At 41.3% G+C, this 12768-nt stretch overlaps 1 protein-coding gene across 3 annotated transcripts in view; it reads left to right on the top strand.

Annotated features, from left to right (window-relative positions):
• Positions 1-5879, top strand: part of LOC129839347 (sodium/calcium exchanger 1-like) — a 60205-nt gene extending 54326 nt beyond the window's left edge. For all 3 annotated transcript variants that reach the window (XM_055906719.1, XM_055906720.1, XM_055906721.1), the window contains one exon: positions 190-5879. In XM_055906719.1, the coding sequence (XP_055762694.1) occupies positions 190-566 (377 nt within the window). In that variant the 3' untranslated portion in view covers positions 567-5879. The remainder of the gene's footprint in view (positions 1-189) is intronic.
• The last annotated feature ends 6889 nt before the right edge of the window (positions 5880-12768 follow it).

The following is a 12768-nucleotide window of genomic DNA, read 5'->3' on the forward strand; positions in this document are numbered from 1 at the left end:
CTCTCATGACAGGGTTTTATCATAATTAGGCATTGTCATTGTCAAAAGCAGTGTTATGTAGGGTTTATATGAAGTGTTCTTGAATAGTACACTATGTCATAGCTCTTGTCATGCATTGACATATAATTTTGGATCTGTGTTACCCTATCACCATTCCCAATTCTCCCTTTATCTCTCTCTCTCCCCCAGATACATTTGCCAGCAAGGTAGCCGCAATCCAGGACCAGTACGCCGATGCCTCCATCGGCAACGTAACGGGCAGCAATGCCGTCAACGTCTTCTTGGGCATCGGCGTGGCCTGGTCCATCGCCGCCATCTACCACAATTCCAAGGGCAACGACTTCCGGGTGGACCCGGGCACCCTGGCCTTCTCCGTCACCCTATTCACCATCTTCGCCTTTGTCGCCGTGGCCGTGCTCATGTACCGGCGCCGGCCCGAGATTGGGGGCGAGCTGGGTGGGCCCCGTGGCCCCAAAATCGCAACCACCTGTCTCTTCTTCAGCCTGTGGCTCATGTACATTGTATTCTCCTCCCTGGAAGCTTATTGCCACATCAAGGGTTTCTAACTTCTCTATAAAGTATCTGACAGCAAGATTCAAAAAGGAATAATTAAAAGATCTAAGAAAGCCATAGCTTCGAGAGTCTTCAAAAGCTTCTGAAAGATCTTTGAAAGCTTCTTAGTCTTTGAAAGCTTCTATAAGGTCTAATAAAGCTATCCAAAAGTATTTGAAAGCTTCTAAAATATATTTTAAAGCTTTTTAGTCTTTAAAGCTTCTAAAATATATTTTAAGGCTTCTAAAAAGAACCACTTTATTGACATCCAAGGTCTTTATCCTAAATCTAACATCCATGACTCTGCATAGCCTTCTATCTCGTCCTATGCTTAAGCCATCTACTGCCACATCCAAGACATCCGAAGCATCCACTACTACAACTAAGGCCTCTGAACCAACACCAGCAGGATGGTGGCCCAAAAATAGTTTTTTTTTTTTTTTTACTATTCATTTAGTGTTTGTCCTCTAGCTCCTTCAATCCTGTTGTTTCAGCTTTATTTTAAATGGAAGCTATCTGTTGACTTTCATTGGATCAAGACTCCTAAGGCTGTGTATCCAATGTGTACTTTCGGATGAAGCAAAAACGCATGCTTGTTTGGTTATACAGAACTTCAAAGCTGGGCATAAAACTGCTGCTGGTTGGCGTCCACAATTTCTGTTCTGTTCTGTGCCCCCCCCCCCCCCCCCCCAAAAAAAACTACACAAATTTGTCATAATATTCCTGTAACACAGAAACGTGAGTGGTTGTTTAAATGGGGCGGCAGGGTAGCCTAGTGGTTAGAGCGTTGGGCTAGTAACCGAAAGGTTACAAGTTCAAATCCCCGAGCTGACAAGGTACAAATCTGTCGTTCTGCCCCTGAACAAGGCAGTTAACCCACTGTTCCTAGGCCGTCATTGAAAATAAGAGTTTGTTCTTAACTGACTTGCCTAGTTAAATAAAAAAAAGGTTAAAAATGTAAGTCGCTCTGGATAAGAGCGTCTGCTAAATGACTTAAATGTAAATGTAAATGCAAAGAGCATTTGGATGATAAATGCATAGTTACTTAGGTAAAAACTTGAATGAGGCTATAGCTCATTTTATTTCTACACTGTACTGTTGCAGTGATGACTGTATCTCTAATATTACAGAAACTAAAGAAACCTTTCCTTAGAATGTCTTGATATAAAATGTCACTAATGCACATGTTACATATTATAATTTTTCCCCCACTAAACATTTATCAGCAACAATACTATAACACTAGACAAGTCAATAAATAATGAATTAGAGGTGAAATAAGCATAATGGCTTTGTGAAATGTACTGTCTAAAGGTCGGTGACTACACATTGTACATGACTTGATTTATATCATATGATGTCTTCTATGATCTTTCTTTTCATTGAGTAAAACATATTTCATTCAGTCGGCTGTGTCTGCTAGCAGACCGTTTTTACAATGAAGAGATTGTGAGATCGCTATAGAGTGGAGACCACAATGCACTGAGATCTTTTGTCAAAAGGTGATCTAAATTTTCACTAAAATACATTTACCACAATTTACAAATTAAATATAATTGTAAAACAAAAATTAAACTGCGTGAATTGAAATCAACAAGTTGTTTTATCAAAAAAAAAAAAAAATCGGAAGGAATGAGCCAAGATATCTTTCAGTGGAAGATTTTTGAAAATGTTTTTAGGAAAATGAATCAACCTTTTCTAGCGCGGTTGGACAGGTTGAAGCTCTTTTGATATTCTTATCAGACCTCTTATGACAAGGATTATATCCTATACAGTATGGAGCTTCCATATTTGGGTAAATAGGGCTTTTAAGACTTCTATCATTGCCATATCAAGAAGATAAAGTCCAGAAAATATATAGTATGCCATGGATGGGCAACTGGCGACCATCCTTTTGTAGGCCTGCGGACCAAAAAAAACGAATTCTTAGGAGTTAGTTAAGTTAAGTCGGGGTCTCAACTTACTGTTGAAGGTTAGAATAAAGAATACACAAGATGCAATTTCGAAATGGGGTTGTGCATCAGCAGTCACTCAATTAGCCCATGTCAGCTAAATGTTTTTTGATTGGTAAGTTAGTCTAGTGGCCAGCGGTCTAAACTTGTAGTAAGCATGGTCGAATTACCAACCAGGGTGGTCCCATTGATTATCAGTTATCATATTAAAAACTGCTAACATTTGCATCCACCCAATGGCAAAATGGGTAGAATTGCATGAAATTAGCTGTAAAACTGCTAATTGTTTTCTCCAGCCCATGGCAAAATGAGTAGAATTGCATGAAATGAGTTATAAAATAAAAATATATTCTCTCTGCCCTGTGGCAAAATGTGTAGAATTGCAGAGAACTTGCTTTAAAACGGCAACATTTTCTCTACGCCCCATGGCAAAATGTGTAGAACTGCAGGAAAGAAACTTGAAAACTTAAGATGTTTCTCTTCGCTGTCACAACGGTGCTTTGCTGGTCGGTGGGTGGTATGGATGTGGGCACGCAGACCCACGACCCACTGCTGCCCCTCATGATGAGTTCCGTTGCCCATCCCTGTAGTAAGCTATCAAGATCTCCAAGACAGAGACTGCCAATCCCTTTATATATGTGATCTTTCATTTGGTCTGTTAACCACCGCAGGTGACAGACAAAACAACACAAACTCTTCAGTTGTGCTTCTTTCACGGAAAATTCATCAAGAATGTCCTGCGCGTCAAGTTTTGTCATATACGTTGTCGTCGATTCTTTGTCCAGGCGTGCGGCGATGTTCACTTTAGCGCTGTGGTGAGCATAGTGTGCTAGCGTTAACTCTGGCTGAACCATCCTCAACGTTGGATTATCAATGTGCTGCTTGTGAACTATATGCATGAGAGTAAACATAACTGTATATGATAAGCCGTAGTTATCGTTAACATTAGGGGACACGTGTTAATAATGACTAGTAATGGATTTGGGTTGATTTAGTTAGTTTTTTGTGTGTTTGCTCCTAGAACAATGTTATCTGAAAGACTCCACTTCTTTAAAGTGATGTGAACAAATCATTTCTTATTTGTATGAAAGGCAATATCTCATACTCTTGAGTTGATGAAATAGTTATTTGTACTGTCCAAAGCTATATTGCTCTGCTTTAGTTTGCTGATGTCAAGATTGAGGAAAAGACGAAGCAGTACTTTGTACTTTTTTTGTATATAATGTACAGTGTTGTCAAAGTGAGGTAGTTGGCCTCAATGTTGAAAATATAAGATTCAAGCTATTTATTTTCCTACCCTTTTGGGGACACAAGAATAGCTAATGTTGCCTTCCAGGGGAGCCACGTTTGAATTGACGTCCCCCCCTCTTTTCCTCACATATTTCTGAATGAGTCTGGGTGGTTCTTGTCCTTGTTGAGGTATTTTGATCCTTTCTTGCAATGGAAGTTGTCCTGTCGTCAATACATTCAGGGGCCAAAACGGATACTACAAACCGACTACAGAGTGAATTCAGCCAAATCTAAAAAAATTAAATAAAAAATAGCATTCCCTTTACCAGTACTGTGTGAATGTATGGTATTGTAACTTCTTACACAGTTTTGACTGGTTTAAACAAAACAAAAGGAATCAAGCCCAATTTTTTTCTCTCACATTAGGAACATTGATTCACTATTAGGACAGCTGATGCTCAAAAAAAAAACTATATTGTGGCTTCTGTTTATTTCACCTTTCTCATTGTTCCTACTGGTGATGTCACACACATTGACAATATTTGATTAATTCACTCTTCCTCAGCTCGTCACAAGCCTAGGCCCATCTCTAGACAAATTGTTTTATGTATTAACATTGGTCATACATACTGTATAGCCTTGTCCCCTTCTGTAACTGTGCTGTAGCCAACTTTCTATTCTTCCATCCTTGTCAAGCTATACATACACTATATATACAAAAGTATGTGGACACCCCTTCAAATTTAATGGATTTGACTATTTCAGCCACACCAGTTCCTGACAGGTGTATAAAATCGAGGACACAACCATGCAATCTCCATAGACGAACATTGTCAGTCGAATGGCCTTACTGAAGAGCTCAGTGACTTTCAACGTGGCACCGTCATAGGATGCCGACTTTACAACAAGTCAGTTTGTCAAATTTCTGCCCTGCTAGAGCTGCCCCGGTCAACTGTAAGTGCTGTTATTGGGAAGTGGAAACATCTTGGAGCAACAACGGCTCAGCCGCGAAGTGGTAGGCCACACAAGCTCACAGAACGGGACAGCTGAGTGCTGAAGCACATAGCGCGTAAAAATAGTCTGTCCTCGGTTGCAACACTCACTACTGAGTTCCAAACTGCCTCTTGAGGCACCATCAGCACCATAACTGTTCGTCGGGATCTTCATGAAATGGGTTTCCATGGCTGAGCAGTTGCACACAAGCCTAAGATCACCACGCGCAATGCCAATTGTCGGCTGGAGTGATGTAAAGCTCGCCGCCATTGGACTCTGGAGCAGTGTAAACACGTTCTTTGGAGTGATGAATCACCCTTCACCCTCTGGCAGTCTGACGGATTAATCTGGGTTTGGCGGATGCCAGGAGAACACTACCTGCATACTGCCAACTGTAAAGTTTGGTGGAGGAGGAATAATGGTCTGGGGCTGTTTTTCATGGTTCGGGCTAGGCCCCTTAGTTCCAGTGAAGGGAATCTTAATGCTACAGCATACAATGACATTCTAGAGATTCTGTGCTTCCCACTTTGTGGCAACAGTTTGGGAAAGGCCCTTTCCTGTTTCACATGACAATGCCCCAGTGCACAAAGTGAGGTCCATACAGAAATGGTTTGTTGAGATCAGATGAATTGGGATGAATTGGAATGCCGACTGTGAGCCAGGCCTAATCGCCCAACATCATTGTCCGACCTCACTAATACTCTAGTGGCTGAATGGAAGTAAGACCCCGCAGCAATGTTACAACATCTAGTGTAAAGCCTTCCCAGCAGAGTGGAGGCTGTTATAGCACCAAAGGGGGACTAACTCTATATTAATGCCCATGATTTTAGAATGAGATGTTCGACAAGCAGGTGTCCACATACTTTTGGTCATGTAGAGGATTTGGCAAAAGCGCAAACAGACTGGACCACAAGGCTAGGTAATACAAACACCATATTTGTCTCAGAATGCTTGTTCTATAGGTTTCATTTCGTTTTTTTTTTTTTTTTATCAGGGTTTTTGGTTTAAATGTATTTGTTTGCTGTAAAATGTATTTGAATGTAATTCTTTTTTCTTTCATTGTGCATGCAAAACAGGAGGGGCGTACACAATCTGTAATGTGTACCAAGGCTCAATTAGTTCTGTCACAGAAAATAAAAGGTTTGAAACCGAGCTTGTCTCAGGGACATCAGTAGAGTTGTTATGGGTGTGTACATGATTGTGTATGATGTTAGGAGTCGGGTATTTGGTCAAATAGATATTTCTAATAAACAGTAAGTTGGCGCCCCCTTCTGGTACATTTAGCTGATACTGTATTGACAAACGCTTAAGATACATATTACTGTATTCCTTTACAGGACTTGACTTTTTTCCCATATTTAAAAAAAACAACATATTTTCATCATTTTGAAAAAATGACTGAATATTAATCTAATCGTATAAAATGTCCTTCAAACGTCTCTGCGTGTGCAGGTAAACCAGAAGAGATTCATGAAATGGCAATCTGCAGTTCAAACAATAACAAAGCGGTCACCCTTTAGTCGGGGCTATGGATGCAAGGACTGACCATCCATGAGATCAAAATGATAGTTTTAACCATGTTTTGAAGCTCTACCGTGTTAATTTACAATTACATTGGTCACAAATAATGGAGTAAAACAAACGGACCTTTTACGGTCCTGATGGGGTTAGATGCTCCTTCATGTAGCAAGATGGTGACACGCTGAAATGACACTTCTTGATCTTCAAATGCGCCACTGAGCATTCTCGTAGGAAACAATGGGGCGATGTCATCGATGGCTTCGTCCATATTTTTTTACAGCCTGCGGGTTAGACAGTTGAACTAAGTACACGAGGCATTTATAGGTTATATTCTTCAATAATCAATGGCTTTATATTATTCATTTAAAAGTCCACAAATGGAAGTAGCAGTTGCAGATTGCCCAGCTGATGGTAAGGGTTGAAAAACAGAGGCCGGGGAGTGAATTCAGCCAGAGAGGAGGTTTCACTCAACCCAAAATCTGTCCATGAAAATAAGCACACGGAGTGAGGAATTTTTGTATGGAGGTCAAGGAGACTGTCAAAATTTGGTCAACAAAAAATGTAATGGCTAATTTTCTAAGTGAGGCTTATTTGATCGAAAAGGAGTTTCGTAATGGTTAGGTTGTTAGGAATGCACTGATATGGATGCATATGGCATTTTGGCAACTTTGGAAAAAAACTTTTTTTATGGTAACAGACACAGTTGTGTCTGTTACCATAAAGATAGATAGAGGACTTATCATGGATATAACCTATTTCAGCATGAACATTGCAATGGAGAGCTTCCATGATTTTAAAGTAGCCAACTGGGTGGGGATTCTTATGAGTTGGGAGCAATCAGCCAATGAAGAAGAAGACAAATGACTACTTTCAAATTGAGCCTCCATGCTGTCACAGATGCTATAATGGCACAGATACAAATTTGAGTCATCCATCTATCTCTATGGTCTGTTGTTCATACGCATATCTGCCCTCTCATTGGCTAGAAGGGTCCCACCTGATCTCGCCTTCTCCCGCCTGCCTTCCATCTTTGAGGACATGTATTTCCATTGATAGAGCGGTCACATGAATATCTTGTCAATATAATACACAATCTTTAATCCAACCAGAGAACAACTTTCCCCGCTCATTGAAGCCATGGAAGTTCACGGCAGACCGCGGTACTGTTCGCAGAAAACAGTATAGTTTTAGGCGGAGGTAGCGGTCCTGCTGCTGGGTTGTTGCCCTCCTACGGCCTCCTCCACGTCTCCTGATGTACTGGCCTGTCTCCTGGTAGCGCCTCCATGCTCTGAACACTACGCTGACAGACACAGCAAACCTCCTTGCCACAGCTCGCATTGATGTGGCATCCTGGATGAGCTGCACTACCTGAGCCACTTGTGTGGGTTGTAGACTCCGTCTCATGCTACCACTAGAGTGAAAGCACCGCCAGCATTCAAAGTGACCAAAACATCAGCCAGGAAGCATAGGAACTGAGAAGTGGTCTGTGGTCACCACCTGCAGAACCAGTCCTTTATTGGGGGTGTCTTGCTAATTGCCTATAATTTCCACCTTTTGTCTATTCCATTTGCACAACAGCATGTGAAATTTATTGTCAATCAGTGTTGCTTCCTAAGTGGACAGTTTGATTTCACAGAAGTGTGATTGACTTGGAGTTACATTGTGTTGTTTAAGTGTTCCCTTTATTTTTTTGAGCAGTGTATTTAGTTTTTCCCACATTCGATACTAATTTAATTAAGAACAATTAGTGTTTTTTGTAAGACGAAAGAATTCTGTAGGTCAGATAGAGCCTGTGTCACGACTTCCGCCGAAGTCGGCTTCTCTCCTTGTTCGGGCGGCGTTCGGCGGTCGACATCACTGGCTTTCTAGCCATCGCCGCTCATTTTTCATTGATCCATTTGTTTTGTCTTGTTCCCTGCACACCTGGTTTTCATTCCCCAATCACACTGCATGTATTTATTGCTCTGTTCCCCCTCATGTCTTTGTGTGAAATTTTAATTGTTGATTCGCCAGACTGGTTTGCTTATACCGTGTTGTTCACGAAGATGTTTATTGTTAAACATCAATTATTGGGACTGTTTTGCGCGTTTTGCACTTTTGCCTATGGGCTGGAGGTTTTGACGCAGTTGCATCCGTCTGTTGGTTTCTCCTGCCTCAATAAAGTGTGCGCCTGTTCACAACTCTCTGCTCTCCTGCACCTGACTCTGCTACCAGTACGCACACACCTGACAGCCTGGTCCACAGTGGACGCTATAGAATACACAACGATTATTCACAGACAAACCAATATCATTCGTGTAGATAGTACAAGGTACTAGACTTAGAAATGTAGACCCTTGCGGAACACCTTTTGTTATATTAAGAAAACTAGACTGAACACCATCAATAGATATACATTGCGTTCTATCAGTCAGATAAATTACGTGCAAGCGACCTCATCTAGGCCAATTGAAGATAGCTTCTGAAGCAACAATGAATGATCAACAGTGAAAGGTCCATAAAGAGTGCAGCACAATGTTGTTTCTTATCTAAACAATTTACTACATCATTTACTGCTAGGGATGCAGCAAAGATGGTGCTATGTCCTAGTCTAAAACCAGACTGATTAACATCAAGAATACTATTCATAGATACGAAAGATCGTAACTGAGAATTGATCAAGGATTCTAATATTATTGCTCTGAAATAGGTTGATCGTTATTTAGGTGGCAAGGGTCATCTCCGTTGCGAAGAGGAGGTACATGAGCCGCCTTCCAAACCCTGGGGGTAGTACCAGATATAATCGTCAGGTAAAAAATATGAGCCATTGATTCTACCTCAAACAAAGTGTTACCCAAATAACAGATATGCTATCCTGTTGTCTCTGTGACTCCCATAGAAAAAATGTTGTTCAATCATGGCTCTCAGTGAAATTGCATTCTTATGACATATGTTCCCAAAAGCAAGTCCTGCATCGAAACCTTATTATAAATGAGCTAATAACACTATTTGACAGAAGTTTTTAAAATTGTATCAACTAATTATCAATTATTCCTGACTAGAAAAGACTTGGGGACTTTGTGGGTGTGAACTTTAGTACAGGGTTCGGGAGGGACATAAGGATTTTAATGGTGTAGGACCATAGCTGGGTTGGTGGGGAAGAGCAAGATGCCACTAAAGATGTTGTGGTTGTACGAGTCATCAAACAGCCCACATGCCCAGGGAAGCTCCATGTATCATTGACCATCTTTCTCCAGTTGCAGAATCATGGCACCTGATATGTACTCGGAACTACCATTGAAGTTGTCCTGGACGTTGTGTAGCAGCCGCTGTCCATTTTTGGTCAAGTACACACCGATTTTCGGAGAAGACTTTCGTCGACCATGGCGGTGAATCTAAAGTAGTAGACTCCTTTCACTGGTGCTCTGAAGATGCCTGTATCAAAGGAGAATCAGGGATAAACACTATCCGTCTCTCATAGACACCGGAGCAGCCTGTTAGGCATGTGCGTTTGTACAGTATATGAAGATGGTATGTGTTAGCAGTACCTAGTATTGTTGCAACCCACTGGGCACACCACGTCATTTCAATGTGGAAATGTGTGTATTATTTGTTTGAGACGTTGATCAATGAGATTTCAACCTTTATTCACCCACTCAAAAAGACAGCCAGTTTGTTGAAATCCCAATGTGGTATCACTATTGCGATCAACCATCTAAAAGCACAAATTCCATTAGAAAAACAATGTCAGATTTTTTGTTTAGTTGTCATGTTTTATCACTGCACTGCACTTTCAACCATTTTTAAGCAAAGCAAAGTTAAAAAGGGAAAACAATATCAGATAGTTTGTATTTATAAAACAACCTAATTAATTAGTTGTGTTAGTTTATTTGCCATCTAAATGTGTTATCACTGTGCTTCATCTAATAGCGCAAACAAATGACCTGGATTGCGGATGAGATTAAGTACATAGTGCAAGTGTAGTACAAAAGTACATAGTACAAAAGTACATAGTGCAAGTGATCATTACGGTTCAAGAGTCAACGCAGATTACTATAGCAATTGTGAAGATCTCCACAGACCTGCTTTGCATGCTATCTTGACATGCACGCATCTATGATTACATAGGAAGACATATATAAACTCAAAAAAAGAAACATCCCTTTTACAGGACCCTGTCTTTCAAAGATAATTCGTAAAAATCTAAATAACTTCACAGATCTTCATTGTAAAGGGTTTAAACACTGTTTCCCATGCTTGTTCAATGAACCATAAACAATTAATGAACATGCACCTGTCGAACGGTCGTTAAGACACTAACAGCTTACAGACGGTAGGCAATTAAGGTCACAGTTATGAAAACTTAGGACACTAAAGAGGCCTTTCTACTGACTCTGAAAAACACCTAAAGAAAGATGCCCAGGGTCCCTGCTCATCTGCGTGAATGTGCCTTAGGCATGCTGCAAGGAGGCATGAGGACTGCAGATGTGGCCAGGGCAATAAATTGCAATGTCCGTACTGTGAGACGCCTAAGACAGCGCTACACGGAGACAGGACGGACAGATGATTGTCCTCGCAGTGGCAGACCACGTGTACAACACCTGCACAGGATCGGTACATCCGAACATCACACCTGCGGGACAGGTACAGGATTACACCAGGAATGTACAATCCCTTAATCAGTGCTAAGACTGTCCACAATAGGCTGAGAGAGGCTGGACTGAGGGTTTGTAGGTCTGTTGTACAGACATCACCGGCAACAGCATTGCCTATGGGCACAAACCCACCGTCGCTGGATCAGACAGGACTGGCAAAAAGTGCTCTTCACTGACGAGTCGTTGTTTGTCAGTGACAGGAATGTCAGTGTTCTGCCATGGCCAACGAAGAGCCCAGATCTCAATCCCATTGAGCACGTCTGGGACCTGTTGGATCGGAGATTGAGGGCTAGGGCCATCCCCCCCAGAAATGTCCGGGAACTTGCAGGTTCCTTGTTGGAAGAGTGGGGTAACATCTCACAGCAAGAACTAGCAAATCTGGTGCAGTCCATGAGGAGGAGATGCACTGCAGTAGTTAATGCAGCTGGTGGCCACACCAGATATTGACTGTTACTTTTGATTTTGATCCCCCCTTTGTTCAAGGACACATTATTAAATTTCTGTTAGTCACATGTCTTTGGATCTTAACAACTTAGTCTCAGTTGTTGAATCTTGTTACGTTCATACAAATATTTACACATTTTGAGATTGCTGAAAATAAATGCAGTTGACAGTGAGAGGATGTTTCTTTTTTTGCTGAGTTTAGTTACAGTAGGCTAACCTCAAAATGTGGCCATAAGGTTGAATAAATACTGTTACAATAGTTTGTAAGATTGTTAACTTCAGGCTATTTACTCTATTACAAAAGTATTATTGAATTGTGTTTGTCTGACAGCGCAACTTATTATCAACATTTGAAGGAGATGTGTCTTTTGTGCCAATGACTCAGTCTGGCTATAATTCCAGTTTGTCTACAAATTAATAGTTGATATGTTGGATTCATGTCTCCATCTCAACCAAGAATACTTAGTTAAATTATAGGACTAAATCAAATTAAACCTTATTTAAAGTGCATTTACATTCCAATTTGATTTAGTGTTTGAGATGGAGACGTAAGATTGGTGCCGACAGAGATGGTCGCCTCGCTTCGCTTTCTTAGGACATTATGCAGTATTTCGTTTTTTATGTATTATTTCTTACATTGTTACCCCAGGAAATCTTAAGTCTTATTACATACAGCCGGGAAGAACTATTGGATATAAGAGCAATGTCAATTTACCAACATTACGACCAGGAATACGCATCCTCTGTTTGGACCACCACCCAGGACAATGGATTGGATCCCAGTAGGCGACCCAAAACAATGGCGCCGCAGAAGGGGCAGACGGAGCGGTCTTCTGATCAGGCTCCGTAGACGGGCACATCGCTCACCGCTCCCGAGTATACTACTCGCTAATGTCCAGTCTCTTGACAACAAGGTTGACGAAATTCGAGCAAGGGTTACCTTCCAGAGAGACATCAGAGATTGTAACATTTTCTGTTTCACGGAAACATGGCTCATTCGGGATATGTTATCAGAGTCGGTACAGCCACACGGTTTCTTCACGCATCGCGCCGACAGAAACAAACATCTCTCTGGTAAGAAGAAGGGCGGGGGTGTATGCCTTATGATTAACGAGTCGTGATGTGATCATAACAATATACAGGAACTCAAGTTCTTTTGTTCACCTGACCTAGAATTCCTTACAATCAAATGCCGACCGCATTATCTACCAAGAGAATTCTCTTCGACTATAATCACAGCCGTGTATATCCCCCCCAAGCAGACACCTCGACCGCCCTGAAAGAACTTCATTGGACTCTATGTAAACTGGAAACCATATATCCTGAGGCTGCATTTATTGTAGCTGGGGATATTAACAGAGCTAATCTGAAAACAAGGCTCCCTAAATTTTATCAGCATATCGAATGCGGGCTGGCAGCGTTCTGGATTATTGCTACTCTAA

The sequence above is a fragment of the Salvelinus fontinalis genome, chromosome 40 (assembly GCF_029448725.1).
Source record: "Salvelinus fontinalis isolate EN_2023a chromosome 40, ASM2944872v1, whole genome shotgun sequence".
Taxonomy (NCBI): domain Eukaryota; kingdom Metazoa; phylum Chordata; class Actinopteri; order Salmoniformes; family Salmonidae; genus Salvelinus; species Salvelinus fontinalis.